Source organism: Cynocephalus volans, chromosome 15 (assembly GCF_027409185.1).
Source record: "Cynocephalus volans isolate mCynVol1 chromosome 15, mCynVol1.pri, whole genome shotgun sequence".
Taxonomy (NCBI): domain Eukaryota; kingdom Metazoa; phylum Chordata; class Mammalia; order Dermoptera; family Cynocephalidae; genus Cynocephalus; species Cynocephalus volans.
In genome coordinates, this window is record NC_084474.1 from 77,653,603 (window position 1) to 77,672,208 (window position 18,606).

Consider the following 18,606-nt stretch of genomic DNA (forward strand, 5'->3'; position numbering starts at 1 on the left):
AGGCGTTATAAGCATGGCTACCAACTTCTGGGAGCTGGGAAGGGAGGTGGGTTCCCACAGTCGGTACTCAAGCTTGCTTCTCACCATTCTCTTCCCAGTCCTGTGGCTCACTTCGCTTGGGCCTCTCGGGTTCAGTTGTCCCTTGGTATCCTGGCTGGAAGAGGAAGTGGTGGAGTTTAGGGGATTCAACGCTCTTTATAAGGAGCTCTGTTTTCTGCTCAGTTCCCCTTCCTCCGCTCTGCAAGGCCATCGGCCAGTCCTAGATATCTGCTTTCCATCTTCATGTACTGTGGCTTGGGTTACAAACCTCTCAGTTTTATCAGTGATTGTCTATGTTTCTCATTCTCCTGTAGTTTTAGTGGGTGGTTGCCAAGAGAAGAGCAACGTTCTTAACATGTTCAAATCAGAAATCCTCCCAGCCTCATTATGTTATTTCTTTTCTTTATGGAACACATACAAAAGTAGAGAGAATAGTATAGTGAAGCTTCACATACGTGCCCATCACCCAGCTTCCACGATGCTCGGTGTTTAGTCCTTCTTGTTTCATGTACAGAAAGCAGAGACTACTGTACTTATACAAATATGTGCATACACACAGAGAGAGATTACTTCCCCTACCACTAGATTTTTTTTAAGGCAAAACATGGATAGTACATAATTTATTCCATAAACACTTTAGAGTCATTCTTCACTCACTCTGAATTACTGGAAGCAATAGTCTCCCTAAGCCAGAAACAGCGTAAGTATCCCCACCAAACCTTTTTTATTAACATGTAACATTGGAATTAGTAGCTCATGAAATTAGACAAAAGAACAAAATAAGAGGTAGTCATGTTTAAAAGGATGGGGAAAATTGAAATTATTTTTCAGATGATATGTTCCTATACTAGGAAAATACAAAAGAATTAACTGAAACAGAAACAAAAAGAGACCAGTAAATGGATTTCTGTCTATAATCAACAACCAGTTATATAGTTGATATAATGAAAGAAAAGAGCTTTCTTAATAACAAAAGTTATATAAATATAATAAAAGGAAAACTCTTTCTTAAAGGCAGAAACAAAAACCTCAATAAATCTATATATACAATCATCCATCCATACATAAATACAAAGTAAATAAATTGAAATATCTGATATCTTAGTCCATTTGGGCTGCTATAACAAAACACATAGGCTGGGTAGCTTATACATAACATAAATTTATTTCTCATATTTCTGAAGGCTGGAAGTCCAAGGTCAAGGTGCTGGCAGACTGGGCATCTGGTTCGTTGATGGCTATCTTTTTGTAGTGTCCTCACATGGCAGAAGAATGGAACGATCTCTCTCAGGCCATTTTTATTAATCCCATTCATTAGGGCTCTGCCCTCATGACCTAATCACCTCCCAAAGGCCTCACCTCCTAATACCATCACGTTGGGTGTTAGGATTTCAACATATGAATTCTGGAGGACACAAATATTCAGACCATAGCACCTGGCAAGAAGCTTAATCATAAATTTGCAAGATATACTTGAAGAAAACTTTAAAGCACTACTGAAGGACAGAAAATTGGAATGCACAGAAAATCATACACTGTTCTTGGATAGACTCAATATTGTCAAGTTGAAATTCTCCCTAGATAGATTGAATTAAGTCCAGTTTTTTCAGAATACATACAGATTTTTTTCCCCCTTAACTTTGGAACTTGACAAAATGATTTTAAAGCTTAGTCTGGAAGAAGAAACATAAAAAGACTTAGCCTATAAGGGGGAAAAAGTCTAAAAAAAATCTATCCCCAGCGGGTACAGTCAAACATGTTATAAGCCTAGAGTAATTAAACAGTATGGTACTAATTCAGATACAGGGAGATGATTCAGGAGAGTGGAACAGAAAACTCAAGAATAGAACTAAGTACATAAGGAACCTAACGTGTGACAAGGGTGGCATTTCAAATTAGCATGTGTGGACGTCAGTAGATCATTCAGTAACTGATTTGGGGGTAATTGACTAGTCATCTGGAAAAAATATAGCTGGAATCCTGCCTAAATGCCCACACCAAAAATTTTAGAAGGGACAAGATTTAAACACTAAGAAACATGGCCGTAAAAGTGGAAACAGGTGATTGTTTTCCATACCCTTGGCATAGAGAAGAGTTTTTATGGATGACACGGGAATGTAAAGTAGTATGGCCATTATGGAAAACAGTATGGAGGTTCCTCAAAAAATGACAAATAGGCATACCACATGATCCACCAATTCCACTACTAGGTGTACATCCAAAGGAAAGGAAATCAGTACATTAAAGACATCTGCACTCCCATGTTCATTGTAGCACTATTCACAATAGCTAAAATATAGAAGCAACTCAAGTATCCTCAGTGGATGAACGGGTAAAGAAAATGTGCATATGCAATGGAATACTACTCAGCCATTAACAGGAAGGGAATCCTGCCACTAGTGACAACATGGATGAATCTGGAGGACATTATGTTAGGTGAAATAAGCCACGCATAGAAAGTCAAATACCACATGATCTTTCTCATAGGTAGAATCTAAAACAGTTGATCTCATAGAAGTAGAGAATAGAATGGTGGTTACCAGGGGCTGGAGTGGTTAGTGGGAAGAGGAGACTGGGGAGATACTGGTCAAAGAATACATATTTACAGTCAGATAGATCAAGAGAGCTATTGTACAGTATGGTGACCATAGTTAATGACCATATAATGCACTCTTGAAAAATGCAAAGTGTTCTCACCACAAGAGTGATAACTATGTGAAGTGATGAATTTTTTTTTTTGTTTTTTTTGGTGGCTGGCCGGTATGGGGATTTGAACCCTAATGCATTTGTTAATTAGCTAGATTTAACCATTCCACAATGTATATATACCTCAAAACATTGTGTTATACATGAAAAATACATACAATTTTATATATCAATTTAAAATTAGTAAATTTGAAAAAAAAGAACACAAAACCCAACTGGTAATTATTACTAAATTAAAAATGAAAAATTCTGCTTGGAAGAACTCTATACATTGAGTCAGATGAAAATCTACAAACTGGGACAAAACATTTTCTAGACATGACAAGGCTGAATTTTCTTACTGTCACAGGTTGGGTTTTATAGGAGGCAGACACTGAGAGGGAGTTAAGAGTCGGTGACATGTATTGGGCAATAACACCTGGGAAAGAAAAGTGGAGGAAGCAGGATCAGCAGGGGGAGCTGTGAGACCACGATGCAGACCTGCCAGACCGATGAGCTTGAGCAGGGCCCACCTGCTGGAGGAGGCCCACCCTGGCAGAATGGCTGGGATCTGTACACTCAGGGCCACCCTAAGAAAAGCACAGTCTTGGCTTTCTCCTCTTTCTTCTGGGGACAAGGAATTCCACTCGGAAAGGAAGCGACTGTGGTGGTGGGTGTACTGATGGAGGCACTGCAGGTCAAAAGGTTGGCATGCATGTGGGCACAGCACTTGGGCAAGACCGCAGAAAAACATGGACAAAATACATGAATAGGCAGTTCATAGGAAAAAAAATATGATGTCCAACAAAAAGAAAACAAAACATACATTAATTCATAATTAAAAAAATACAAATTAAAACTACTGTGAGGTAGTATTTCCCATTTAACAAATTGACAAATACGAAAAATATATTATGATACCCAGGTTGATGAAGGTCTTGGGAAGCATGGATTTATACACATGTATTGTTTTAATTAGAGGGTAAATTATAGCTTTTATGGAGGGAAATCTGGCAATATCAGAATTTAAAATGTACTATACTCATTGATAGAACAATGTGAGCCATGGAAATATGATTTTTAGATATATGTGTACATGTATAGGAGGATGTTCATTGCAGTTTTGTTTATAATAAAAAAAAATTAACCAAAAGAAAAAAAAGGCCACTCATTTTTTCTTCAGTAGAGCACTGGCTAAATAAAGGTACACTAGACCTATTTTTAAAAATTAAGTATTGGCAACAGAAGACGTCTACGATATATTGTTAAGAAAGAAATTCTGAAGTTCCTTATCTGACGAAAGAAGCTGCAACTCAAAGTTGTTCGAGTAAAGCAAAAAGGGGTTCTACACCTATATAGGTGTAGAATATGTATTGAAAGATTGCAAAGAAACTAAGCGTTGTTATCACTGGGAAGGGTGTTTCCATCAGTAGGAGGGCAAAAGGTGTGGCTTTTATCTTTATGATATCCCCTTCTCTTCTGTTTGGATACTTTAAAAAATAATTTATAATAATATATAATTACAAAAATTCATTTGAAATACAGCTATCATAGTCCTTAGGACCAGTTGCCAACTATTTCCAGTCGTGGCCCTTCCTGAGCCATGGTCAAATTACATGGTCTAATTGTGTATAGTTGGATGGGTGACTCATCTGGCCAAGGGTGAGTAGAAGTAAATTGTGTCAGTTCTTGGCAGAAGATTTAATTGTCAATGTGAGATTCTCTAGAACTCTCCTTTCCCTCTAGTGAGGTGACTGGCTACATTTAAGATGGTGGGTATTCCATCAGCCTGGGTCCCTGAGACTGTGATGAATTGAACCCCCTCCCTCTGCATTGATCTGCTATTGACGTGCCACGTGTAGTGAACCTACAGTGGTGTAGTCAAAAAGGAATATCCATAATTATCTAAAAAGGTTATTAAATTAGTCTTCCCTTTTCCAAATGCATATTTGCTGTGTGGCCAGATATCCTTCATATGCATCAACCAAAATAACGTATCAAGACAAGTAGAATGCAGCTGCCTTCTAGTAAGCCAAACGTTAAAGAGATTTGCAAAGATGTAGGACAGTGTTATACTTCTCACTGAAGTATTTTTGCTTTGGAAAATATAGTTATTTTTATAAAATATGTTGTTTATGCTAATATGTAATTGGTTTATTATTTTTAACTGAATAAATATTCAAAAATTTTAATCTAATGCAATAAATATCAATGGAAAAAATCCACTCAAATAAAGGTTCTTTGGAGTTTTCAGTAATTTTTAAGCTTATAAGGGAGTCCTGAGATCAAAAAGTTTGAGAACTGCTGACTATTTTGACTGTTTTGGCAATTACGAATGTACAAATATTTAAAAATTGCCATCAACAATGGCATGGCCTATAGAAACAACTCAATTTTTTATTCTATTTTTGGGAAGCTTTTTAAATGATAGTTTTTGTTTGTTTCCTGATTAGAAACTAACTCACATTCAGTAGAAACAAATTGGAAAATGCAGGAAAAAAATGAGGAAGAGAATATCACACACAGTTTCACTACTTGGAGACAAACATATTGGTGTGTTTGGGGCATTTTAGTATGTTTCTTTGCAGCACTTTTTCTCACTTACTCCCCACCCACATAATTACAAAAATACAAATACATAGACACACGTAAATGCCCGAAACAATTGGGAACAATACTCTATGTGAAGCTTGGTCTCTTGCTTTTCCATTCACAGAATTAAAGTTAGAATTTAGTCAGACAAATTAAGTTATAATTGTTTTGTGTATCGAATATTCTCTGAAAATGTACTTTTAACATCAGTGGAAAATTTCATCAATATACCATGTATTCTGTGAGCCCCAGTCAAATAAATTGTCTTCAAAACTCTTGAAGATCGAAAACTTCAGTGGTACCCTAATGGCAGCTAAATAAAATTAAAGTTGTATTTATTTAAAATAAAGTTTGTGGATGACTGGCTCATTTTCTCAATCCAAAAATCTTCATATGAAAGTACAATGAATTTTAGTTCTGAATAAATTTTCAGGGGCTTATTCTTGGCCCAAATCACCAAGTGTGTGATTTTTCCCTCAGTGTATGAGAAAAAAAGAGCTTTGTAAAACTCTAAAACTTTAAAATGTTTTGTGGTTTTTGTATGTTTTTCCCATGAAAAAAGAAACAATGAATAGTTTCCATTTTCCAAGCAAGCATCTACTAAACCGCAGGCAGAACTGCCAGACTTCACACCGTTCCTGCTGTCTGTCCTTTGCACGACGCCATTGTAAACCCAGAATACCAAAAGGGCATAGTTGCCCAATTAAACTTTTAACTTTATCTCTCAGTGTTTTTATTGCTGTTTTTTAAAAAAGTCACTGTCCAACTCACAGCGTGTTGGTCTTACGAGTCTGGTAAAGCGCCAACTTTCGCTTTCTGTTTAAAGCCCAGGGTCTGGGGTCTGGGAGCAGCTTGGTGAGGCCCTCATGGCTTCAGTTTCCTTCGCAGGCTTTTCTTTTCCGGTGGGTGGCAGTATTTCACTTTCTAATCCTCATTTCTATGGGCGACTTCTCAACATGCCTAAGGGTAGCATAGATTTTCTTTTCAAAAGAGTAAGCTGAATTCACTTATATTCCATCTCCTCCCCCTGCCGCTCCCAGTCTTATTAACCTGTTGGTTGAGTTCACTTGGAAAACTGTCTTGAGTATATCACAGCTTAAGGCTATAGGTCAATGATGTATAAATTTCTAGGGGAAAGGGTCTCATCCTGGGAGTGTCTGTATGTAAAATAACACAGAAACATTCTCACAAATGACATGAATATATTTGGGGGGCAACAATCGAGGTAGGCCATTTTGTGGGCCTACCCAGTATCCACAGCCTCTTCTTCCTACCTGATTAGTTCTAGAAATCACACCTCTCCCCCAGGCATGTGCCGTAGGAGCATCTGACCCAGCCCTGGCATCACAAAGGGAATACAGAGGATGGCTTTGGGGCTTAGAGGGAGTAGTTTGAGTCAGTGTGGTGGCAGTGGAGGTATGTTACTGAGTCTTAAAGGTTAACATTTATTCAATCTTTCTTTTATTCACTTAATAAAATGTTCCAGATGTATCAGATTTCTATTGCTACATGACAAATAACCACAAACACAGTGGCTTAAAACAACATCCATTTATTTACTTTCAGTTTGGTGGGTTGAAATCTGGGCATGATGTGCCTGGGTTCTCTGCTTGGGGTCCCACAGGCTACCATCAAGGTGTCAGGGGGCTGCATTGTCCTCTGGAGCTTGGGGGCCTCTTCCTAGCTCACATGATGTGGCAGACTCAAGTTCCTGTGGTTATAGGCTTGAAGTCCCTGTTTTCTGGTTGTTCATCCACTGGGGACTGCTCTCAGCTCCTAGAGGCCACCTGCATTCCTTGACATAAGACCCCCTCTATCTCCACACCAACAGGTATTCTCTCCTGGGTTAAGTTCTTCTCGCACTTTGACTCTCTCTGACTTCTCTGTGTCTGACATCCAGGCCCACCCACATAATCTCCTTATCCTTTAGGTTAACCGATTTGAGAACCTTTCATCTGCAAAATTCCTTCACAGCGGCACCTAAATAAGTGTTTGATTGAATAAGTGAGAGAATATATGAGTACAGTGAGGGCCGGGAATCTTGAGGGCTGCTATAGACTGAATGTTTGCGTCTCCCCCAAATTTATATGTTGAAACCTAATCCCCAATGCAATGGTATTAGGAGGCGAGGCCTTTGGAAGGTAATTTAGGTCGTGAGGGTGGAGCCCTCTTGAGCAGGATTAATACATTTATAGAAGGGACGCCGGAGAGCTCCCTTGTCCCCTTCCACTTGTGAGGTTACAGTGAACGAGGAAGCGTCTGGAATCAGGAAGTGGGGCCCTCATCGGACATCGAATTTGCCAGAGCTCTGATCCTGGGCTTCCAGCCTCCAGTACTATGAGAAATACACGTCGTTTATGAGCCACCCAGTCTATGGCATTTTGTTGCAGCTGCCGGAACGGTGTGAGACAGAGGCTGTCTTAGGATTCTGCCACCACACGATGGCTGAGCTCCCTGCTCTTCCAGAGTTCACACTCTTTAAGGAGGAAGTCAGGCGGGGGCACCTACAACGAACAAAGATATGAGTAAACAAGACCTTTTCAGGGAGTGATGAGTCCTCGTGGAGAAAACAGACAGGGAGGCATTGAATGGGTGGCAGCGGGAGCCACTTTTCGTGGTTCTCTAGCAAAGGCCTCTCTGAAGAGGTGACATGGAGCTGGGGACTGAAGGATGCCTCGAGCCATCCAAGAGCTGGAGATGGAGCTTTCCAGGGGGCCGGGATGGCCCATGCGAGGCGGGCAGGGCCGAGCTTCCGAGTCGCAGAGGCCGCGGGCCGTGCGGGCCACGGCGTTCCCTCCTCCGCTCCCCGCCGCCCGAGGCTGACCCCTGGAGCTGCTCCTCCGCCACCTCGGCACCTGTGTGACGCGGTCAAGGGCCAGTGATGAAGGCGAGGCCAGCCGGCGTGGAAGCCCTGAAGCCCCGGGAACACACCCCCCCCACTCCACTTGACCGGAAACCAGCGCCTGGGGGCGGGGCCAGCAGAGCCCGTGACCGGAAGTCGGCGGAGGCACACGAAGATGGCTGGTGTCAAGGTCCGTCTTTTCCTCAGAGGAATTGAAGAGGAATTTAGTCATGAACGATGTATGAAAATAATGGAGGAAAGCGACCAAGGCCGCCGGCCGTCTCAGCGGCGTGCACAGAAGCCCCAACGTTCAGTGTCTCAGCTGTGCATCTGCAGAAGGTGGAGTGGTGGTGACATCACTACTGGATGGCTTGTTTTTTAAGTACAATTTAAAGATGTGCTTTTTGAGGCAGAAGAGGGGTTATGTCAAAAGGAGACACAGATGCCAAAGATTTGGTGCAAATAGCTTACTTGGGATGTGACTCGGGAAGCGCGGTCAGGTGGGGGCAGGGAAGAGAGACAAGCTGTTAAAGGGTGGGTTAGTGAGAGGGTTAATGCTGTGAGCAACTGGGGCTCATGTCCGAGGAGCACCCTCCGGGAGCCTGTGTAGGACCCACCTGGGCACTGTCCCACTGAGGGGCGAGGAAGCTGGGGACTGCTTCCCTAACCCGCGTACCTCCTTGGTTGAAATTGCTCCTGTGGGCATTAGCTCTCTGGCACTTTCAGCCTGCCCTGCCAACCTGCTGAGCATACTTTCTGGGCCAGAGGACACTGTTAGGCAGAGAGTCACAGGTGCTGGGGCAGGATGGCATCAGCATATACAGGAACTGAAGCTGTGGGTGACTTTTGGGGAGGGCTCATCACTGGGTAAAGGTTGCTGTGATTTTCACTTGGCCCTTGAGCCTTACACCGAGTTCCCTCTAGTTGGTAGCTTCATGAGAGTGGAGTACCCTGGGCTATGGCTGCAAGTAGGCCCTCTTCTTGGCCAGCCCTAAAGAGGGGTCTGCTGACTCCCACCCCTACAGCTAATCCTGGGAAATTCATAACTTTTGCCTACAAGTGACAAAAATCCAGCTCTTTCTCCCTCTCCTGTTTTCATTCTCTGTGTTTGTGTTGTTCTCTCCTCTCAAAGGCAAAAGCTATTTTTCCCATAAGCTCGAGAAGAAGAGTCACAAGGAGGAAAGTGCTTGGCTCATATTGGGTCACTGCCTTGATCCTGTGGCCAGAGGAATGGGCTATCCTGTGTCATGTGGCCCTGTTATTGAAAGCCTCACCAGGACCAATGGAATTACATAAGGGTGGTTCTAGGCAGGCAAAAAACGTATATCCACTACAATTTCAATTTGTATCATGCTTTAAGACATCAAAGACCCTTTAGATGGGACCTGTGAGATCATATGGTGTCTGATGAGGAAACTGAGGCTCAGGGTGACTAGGAAGAGACCATACAAATTTGACTGCTGGAGAAGGTTTACAAGAGTGAGGCCAACCATGTCAGGAGACTGTGGGAATTGTGGAGAGGAATGGTAAGTGCTTTTCTACAGACATGAGGTTCTGGCTCACCCCATGGCCATCTTGCAGAAGTAGCTCCCTCTAGTCCAGCCAGAGATGCCAGCCTTGGTCAAGGCAGCAAAGTCTCCTGCAGAAGCTCAGCTCCCCAGAGAAGCTGAGGGACTGTTCCTCTGAAGGGCAGACTCCAGGGACCAGCAGTGTGTCCTCTACCCACTCCAGAGACCCAGGGGGATAGCCAATGAGTGATTCGTGAAAGTGCAGGGGGAGGGGGAGGCGGCTCCCTCCACCATACAGTCCATCCTTAAGCCTTTCTGTGCTGTGGATAGGGATGGGGCCACCCGGTTTACCTTCCATCCGCTTCTACCTTTTGTGTATCTCCCCATTCAAGGTTGTCCTTGATGATGGTTTAACTCAATTTCTCTTGGATAACTGCAGAAATAAAAAAGAATAGCCGCAAATGAAAGAATGTACATTCTATATATATATAATGTGTATATATATATTTACTTTTTAATTGATAAATGTCCTTTCTAAAGGCTGAATTCTAAGTGAAATAAGCCAGGCATAGAAAGACAAATACCACATGATCTCACATGTGGAATCTAAAGAAATTGAGCTCATAGAAGTAGAGAGTAGAATGGTGGTTACCAGGGGCTGGGGGAGGGGGGTGGATGGGGAAAGGAGAGATTTGATTAAAGGGCGCAATGTATCAGTTAGACAGGAATAAGCTTTAAGGATCTATTGCACCAAGTGGTGACTAAATAATTAATAATGCATTTTATATTGCAAAATTGCTAAAAGAGTAGATTTTAAATGTTTTCACCACAAGAAATGATAAGTAGGTGAGGTGATAGATTTGTTGATTAGTGTGACTTAATCATTCCACAATGTAAACATATCAAAACATCATGCTGTGCCCCATAAATATATAATATACACAATTATTATTTGTAAATTTAAAATAATAAAAAACACACTCAAAATAATAGCTTCCATTCATGGAGCTCTTATAATGAGCCAGGCATCTTCTAACCACCTTACGAATATTCCTTTATTAATGTGGGTTGGGTGTGCTTGTGGGAGGCAGACAGAAGTCCCTGGAAGGGTGCTTTGGGCAGGAATTATGCTGCAAAAGGCTGGAGAAAAATAAGTCACTGTTAGACTCACAGAGAGAGGGAGGAAGGGATTTGTTCTCCATTCAGACAGTTTAACATAATCTTCTGTATCCCCTGAAGACACTGTCCAAGTGGTTGCTGAGGAGATGATCAGGAGATTTCATGATACTTTAAGGAGAAGAGAGGGCTGGGCCATGCAAATGCAGGACAAGCCCACAGTCTAGGAAGCTCCAACAGTCACCCCTGCTTGGGCCATGCTCCTCAGGTGGCCTGGCCACTGCCAACACCTGGCTAAGCCATGCAGAGTGCCACTAGGATGAGAGTCACCTATAGGCCTTGTGACCTTTGGCCTCTAACTTGCCCTCTGAGCCTCAGTTTCCACATCTATGAAGTGTAAAATAGGACTAATCTCACACATGGATGTGAAAGTAGACACCTGTCAAGGATTTTTAGTAGTATTTAAAAAAATGAAGCCAATCCCTCATTTTCCCATCCCCCCAGGTCTAGACACTGACCCCAGAACATCAAGTCCTCTCAAGGGCAGACAAGACCGGCTCCAACTCCCCTTTTTCTGGTTCATCAAAGGGATGTTTTCTATGTTCCTATACCTGTTGGCTTTTCTCTTAATGTGCTGGCTCCTTGATATATTGGTCTTTATGTTTTATGGGTTTACGGGAATACAGTTTAGGACTAGACCTGTTCTGAGGGTGTTTGGGGGATCCTGGGCTTGCAGGGGCTCTATTTCTTGGACCTTCTGGCAAAGGCAGGGGTGAGTGCACATGCTGGAGTTGCTGTTAGGCCCTGTGGTTACAGAGAGACCTCACAGTCTAGTGAGGAAATTCTCACCGGATAGAATAAGGATGGAGAAAGTGCTACAAGAACAGCGTCAGTAATAATAGGATTCATGGCCTATCAGCCACTGGCTATGGGCCTAGTTCTCTGCACAGATTCCCTTAATTAAGATGTGGAGCATGAGGTGCACTGACAATAACTCCAGGGCCCAGGTTGCCCAAATTCCACCTGGGCTCCCTCACCTCCCCACTGTGGGGTCTCTGCAGGAGCTGTCCCCAACAAAAAGCAATTGCCAAATGGGAAACAAGGTACCACAGTACCATGAACTGCAAAGATCAGTCAGTGCCTGCCTCCCTGCCCCAGCACGGAGCTGCACGGTTGGGCTGGAGGACTTAAGTAGGAGGCTAACTGGGCTCCCTACTCCAAATCTTTCTGTAACATCCACAATAATGAGGTGAAGAGAGTAAAGAAAGAGCAGCATGGCTACGTCAACCTCAAGGAGGCAGGCCATGGACAAGTTTGTCATCCTGAAGGATGGCGGCCAGGAGGGGAGGAGTTCCAGAGAGAGAAATACATATGAGACCCTCTGATACCTGGCAACCGTGACTGTCAGTAGGTGTGATCGTTTCCTCATCTTGGAGTGGGACCTTCACCCTGGAGGGTGGAAATGAGGCAAGGAGTGGGGCGGGGGGATGGTGTAGAGCCCTCCTCCTCCCTCTATTCCCCATGATGCTGCATGTGCAGAGTTATTATCCTCATCCATCCTAGAGCGCTCTCTATGTGATTAACTTCCTTTGTAAGGGGATTTCCAGAGACACCCACTCAGAGACTTTGCATTCGCCCAGAACAGACTTTCCTCCGCCCAGTACAGTCTCCCCCAGGTGATGCCATGCTTGTCTCCTCACTTCACGTCTTTACTGTATTAAATGGTACTCTGTTGGGTTGGGTAGTGTCCTCACCAACCGAAATCATGTCCACCTGGAACCTCAGACTGTGACCTTATTTGCAAACAGGGTCTTTGCCAATGTGACTAGGTAAGATGAAGTCATACTGGAGTAGGATGAACCCTAAATCCAATGACTGCATCCTTGTAAGAAGAAGAGAGGACTTGCAGAGATGCAGGGACAAAGACCATGTGACGACAGAGGCAGAGTAGCTATGCCACATCAGGCCAAGGAGCCCCAGGGATTTATGGCAACGCTGGAGTAGAGGAAAGAGGCATGGAACAGATTATCCCTGGGAGCCTTCAGGAGGAACCAACCCTGCTGACACCTTGATTTTGGACTTTTGGTCCAAACTCTTAGAGAATAAATTTCTGTTGTTTTGAGCCACCCAGTTTGTGGTGCTTTGCTGCAGCAGCTCTAGGAAACAAAGGTAGTTACTAACTCTGACTGAAGCTTTCCCTTCAGTCAGTTGTTACTGCCCTGCCACTCCCCATCGCTTGTCACCACCTACCATGGTGTATGTTTTACTTTTGTCCGGCTTATTGTCTGTCTCTCTCCTTAGAATGTAAACTCCACGAGGTGGGGATTTCTATTTTGTTCCCCGATGCATCTTCAGCTTTTAGAACAGTATGTGGAAAATAGAAGGCACTCAGTAAATATGAGTATTTGTGAATGAATGAATGAGTGAATGACCTCGGTTTCTGATTTATTCCCTTTCCTTGAGATTACATGGAGTTACTTGTTCTTTTTATGGAATTGTTGGAAGCAAAAGAGACAATCCTACAATCCTAACTCCCTGTCACTCAAACAGGAGTAATTAAACTAAAAAAGGTACTTGTCAAACCATGGATATGATGTGCATCAGCAGAGATTTCCCTTGTTTTACTGTGTCCTCAGCAGATTGACAAGTTCTTACCCCGTCTTGACATCGCTGCACAGTTTGATGGTCTTAATCTCCAAAATGCAGCTAGGAAAGGAAACTCAGAGTCTAGTTCTTCAGTGGTGGTCCTGACCCCTTGAGTCTGGCCAGTTTTTTTTAAAATCTAAATTGCTCTTGTGGCTGGTTCAGAATTGGATGACAGCCACTAAAGATGGCCCTAGTCACTTATTCATTGGAGAAGCACACTGTACACAATTGCTCAGCCAAATGCTAACAATCGAGGACAGGACAGTCATGCCAGCTGTTGTCTGGGCTTCAGGGAGCAGCACATGCCTGGGATTGGCAGTTGGCACTAAAATAATAATTGGCATCACAAACAGGCAGGAGCCAAGAGGGACAGCTCACCAGAGGAGAGAGGGCTGTACCAGCCACCACTTAGAAAAGGCCAGGTTGCCACCAGCAGTAACGAGGACAGTCTCACCAATAAATGGCAACAACCTGTTCCAAAGGCCAGTCACGTCCAGTGGAGTGGCCAGGAAGGCTGCATATGACAGGTGGAAGTGGGACTGGGAAGAGGGAGAGAACGCTGGCTGACATGGAGGGCGTGTTGGGTGTCCTGGGACCATTGATTTGAGACCATCCCTCAAAACTTACAGGTGAGGGGCTTGAGGCCCAAAGAGAGAGTGTGAAGCCAAACAGAGCAGAGACAGGAAATGGAGAGAAGAGAGGAGAGTAGAGGAGAGAAGGAGGGGGACAGATGGATTGTGCATCCTGGTAATGATTTTTGTGACTGCTCCCTGTCACTGAGGTCACTGGACTTGTCCTCCTGATTGCTCTAGCTCTTCTTCAATTCTCTGAGATAGTCCAGCATCCTTCCAACAAAACCCCATTTTGGCTGAAGCTTTTGAATTGGGTTTAAGTCACTTATAACTGAGAGAGTCCTGATGAATACCATAGAGGGGAGGAAGGGAAAAGGAAAGAGAGAAGGGAGACTGTCCTAGGTCCAGCGCCTTTTCCCTGGTACCACTGTCATTCACCTTACTTTCCTTTGAACTCAGGTGTGTTGTCCTCAGAATCCTTCTTAACACAGTGCTCCAGACATTGGAGTTGGCCATCACTGAAACATATTTGTCATCCCTAATGTAGGGACTACACTTAGGTTATCAAATTCAATCCTTGCAGCAACCCTATGGAGATGGCACCGTCATTCCACAAAGGAGAAAACTGATGACAAAGTGGGTTAATGCACTGCCTAAGGTGACACAGCTGGTACATAATATGCATAATCACTAAACCCAGGCTGTTCCCGCCATGCCCCATGAAGTCATGTAGAGCATCACAGAGCCAGGGCTTCATGCTGGGACTTTGGAGCTATCCCCATGTGGAGCTCCCTTTCCCTCTCAGTGAAAGAGGCCACTCTAAGGGGAAGTAGCTGTAAAATCTGAACTGTCACCAAGTCCCAGTCTGAGGATGGCCGAGAAAGACAATTTGAGATTGGTCCGCCAGAAGTTGTTCAGGGGGTATATGGATTATAGGAACTTTAGTCACAAAAGCAGTCTGTCTGCAGATATCTTTGTCTGGAGAAGAAGGTTATTAAAGAATTCTCAATTCCCTAAAAGAACACAGTGAGATACACATGAGATGTGTATATCCCTGAAGCTGTTTGTCTTATACATCTTTAACTACATTTGGTTATTTTTGTTGTTAAAATTAAGGTGTTCTTTTTCTTCCCCCCAAAATAGAACTACCTTGTAATGATTTAAACAGATGATTGCATTTTACTTGGAAAATGCAATCATGCTAAACAAATGTATTCTGAGCAGCCGTTGTTTCTTTTTAAAATCCTGGTGGAAATCCAAACTAATGAATAGCTTCAATGCAAAAATGTCCTAAAATGACTTACATGTTTTGGTGTATTTTGGGGGTCATTTTATTTATTTATTTATTTACTTTAAATTTTACTTCTCAAAATACATTGTAGTTGATTTTCATGCCCCTTTACCCATTCCTCTCCACCTTGGGGGTCATTTTATAAGGACTTATGCAATCTATCCTTAAGGGGCTGGTTTTGGAAAATGGGCTGCTTTAGTACCAGAGTTTGAGTGATGATGAGATATTTGAGGTGATATATTAATGATCCTCATATCAAAGAACACATTTGCAAGTCATTTAGTTAGGCGAATTTGCATGTAGTATGGAATGAAGAATCCAAATAATAGAATCTTCCTTGTTCTCTATTTCTTTTGTCCCCAAAGGGTTGATTGACAAAGAGAAGGAAAGAGTGAAAGAGTAAGAGCAGAGAGTAGAGTCATGAGCAGTGGAGTCAGACTGCCTGGGTTCAAAATGTGGCTCCACCAAAGTGGTAGCCAGTAGGGCTGCCCACCAATGACCCATTTCTCCTCTTCTGGCACAAGGCTGGCTGTACTTCCCACCTCCTTGAAGTCAGACTGGGCCACATGACTTGTTTTGGCCAATGAGATGTGAGCAGAAGTGATGATGTCATTTCTGGGGAGAAGTCTCTACGAGCCAGTGCGCAATATGCTCATTCCCTTCCCTCTGTCACTCTCACAGGTGATGTCATAGTGGCAGAGAATCTGCCCCAGGTGAGGACACCGTGGAGCAAGGCCCCTGCCAACCTGTGATAGACAGAAGGAGGCGTGAGTGAGCAACGTCTGTTGTTTTAACCACTGAGGTTTTGGAAATGTGTGTTACCGACATATGCCCTAGCCTACCTGACTGATTCACCATGTGACCTCGGGCAAAGATCTTAACCTCTCATTTGTCAGTTCTCTTTTTGGCAAATAGAGATCCTGACATCCTGAGATTATTTTCAGAATTAAAGGGGATAATACATGGAAAGAGTGTGCCTGGTATACAAGTGCTCAATAAATATTAGCTATTACTGTTTTATATGTGGACAGGTAGTAAGAATACTTCTCTATTATAAGGGCATCCTTTCGTGTAATGGTGTAGGTATTTGTGATTATGCATTAATATCTGTCCCCAGCCTGAGTTATGATTGAAGCTGAGTTATGATTGAAGCTGTGGTGGTGAGACCTTATCACTGCTCACTTGCTTTCTTGAGGGAGCTATTTGGTGAGGGTGGCAAGAGTATGGCATAGTCAGTGACCCCAAACGCCCATGCATTTGAATGGCCAGCTCGCCCCACTCTCACCCTCTGTGTGTGTTGCCATGGAAACTTCTTTGTGTTGATGCAATGCATCCATCTGGATTTTTAATCTCTGTGAAGCAGAAACCAAGTTTGGCTAAATTAAGCAGGAAGGGGCTTAGAAAACAAGCAAAAACAAAAAAGCCCCAAAACATTGCAAAGCTCACTGAGCCTCCAGGACGAGCAGAGCCAGACTTGAAGGCCACAAGGTCAGGGGCCCTGTCCTAAGTCATGCTATAGACTTGGCCTAGAGAAATCATCGCTGCTGTGCACAGACACTTCACACTGGCCCACTGAAGCCATTAGGGCTACTGGTAGAGCCACTGCCGCAGGTGCTGCTGGAGCTTAGTGCAGCTCCTGCTTCTTCTGCACTAAGTCAGCCACTGACTCCTCTCTCTTCTGCACTAAGCAGACAGAGTCCTGTGGTCCCTTCTTTTTCCTTTTCTGTATATAGAAAGGGCTCTGCCTCATATGGTAGGGAATTTCCTCCCTTCCTTCCAAACTCCTTAACCCAATTTACAAAGCCCCTACCTTGCTAGGGCCAAATCTAGCCCTTGGAATTCCACCACCTGCAAATTCCCTCAAATGAATCCTGCAGACATTCCGAGCACACTGTGGTCACCTGAGAGCACTGTAATCTCTTTTGTTTCTGTGCCTTTGCTCATGCTGTTTGAATCCTCATCTTCCCTTCAGTTTCTGCATCTGTTGCCACACAGATCCAGTGTGCTTGTCACCTGGCTTACTCCTCCAGGAAGCTCTCCACATGGCACATGCCCAGGGCAGGAGCTCTACCTTCGTGCTCTTATAACACTTAATCACACTGCACCTCATTTGTTTGTTTCTCTGTCTGTTCTCACCAGACTGTAAGTTCCCTGAAGGCAAGCTACGTGTCTTGTGCACTCTTGTGTCCCTAGTCCTAGCACAGTGCCTGGTGCATCTTATGGCTCAGGAAATAGTGGGGAAAAAATGAGCAATGCTGAGAAAATCAGGAAGGTGCAGGCTGCCTCTTTACTTCATGCTCTCAGGAAAAGCCATCCTGCCTGCTTGTCTCTGCTCTTGGCAGGAGCATAGTGGGATAGTGTGGTGGGGAGAAGCCTGCTACCTCCTTAATGTCCCTCTCACAGGTCTGGGCCACCTTCATACCCCATAGTTTTTCCTTTCATTGATGGCTTTGGGCAGGTGATGATTCTTTTTGAGACCAGAGGTCTTCCTAGAAACTATCATTTCAGCCCAAATTGCCTCTTGGTGTAACATGATCCTTGTGTTTGTTTCCTGGGTCTGCTGTACCAAATTAGCACAAATGGGGTGGCTTAAAACTTTAGGAATTGATTCTCTCACATCACGGGAGGCTAGAAGTCTACTCTCAAGGCATCAGCAGGGCTGCACAACCTCTGAAGCCTCTGGGGCAGAGGCTGTCCTTGCCTCTACTAGCTTCTGGTGATGCTAAGTAACCTTGGCTTGTGACTGCATCACTTTAATCTTCATGCCACTGACTCCTCTCTCTTTTTCCTTTTTCCCCTCTTCTAAGGACACTTATCATTGGATTTAGGGCCAATTCTAGTCCAAGAGGATCTCATCTTGAGATTTTAATTACATCTGCAAAGATGTAATTCCAAATAACGTCACATTCACAGGTTCTGAATGGCTGTATATTTTGGGGGTGCACCATCCAACCCATTACAATCCTCATGGTCATTCTCTGATGGGTGACGTAGAAAGGCTTGAGAAGTGTCCCGAAGCCGCCTTTCACATGATGTGGGAGGAAGGTCCATCAGAGAGAGCCTTGTCCTTCCTTACTTTTTGTGCCTTTGGGGATTTGGGAGTCCTCGGGCACACAACCTCCCTCCATCCTCCACGTGCGTGCACAAGTTAAGAAGGCTTGCTCACCCTTGCGGAGTGTCACCAGGTGACTTCCCTGTTCCCAGGTTAACTTTGGAACCTCTCCAGCCTGTCACAGATCAGGCCTCCACACAGCATTCCTGGACCAGACTCTTGGGTTAAACCAACACACACTTGGAGCAGGAGACCCTGTCCAC

General features: G+C 43.8%; 1 protein-coding gene across 1 annotated transcript in view; it reads left to right on the plus strand.

Annotated features, from left to right (window-relative positions):
- Positions 1-16,119, plus strand: part of FAM91A1 (family with sequence similarity 91 member A1) — a 68,952-nt gene extending 52,833 nt beyond the window's left edge. Inside the window, exon 24 of the mRNA XM_063079369.1 lies at positions 15,973-16,119. Coding sequence (XP_062935439.1) covers positions 15,973-15,984 — 12 coding nt within the window. The 3' untranslated portion in view covers positions 15,985-16,119. The remainder of the gene's footprint in view (positions 1-15,972) is intronic.
- Positions 16,120-18,606: the final 2,487 nt, after the last annotated feature.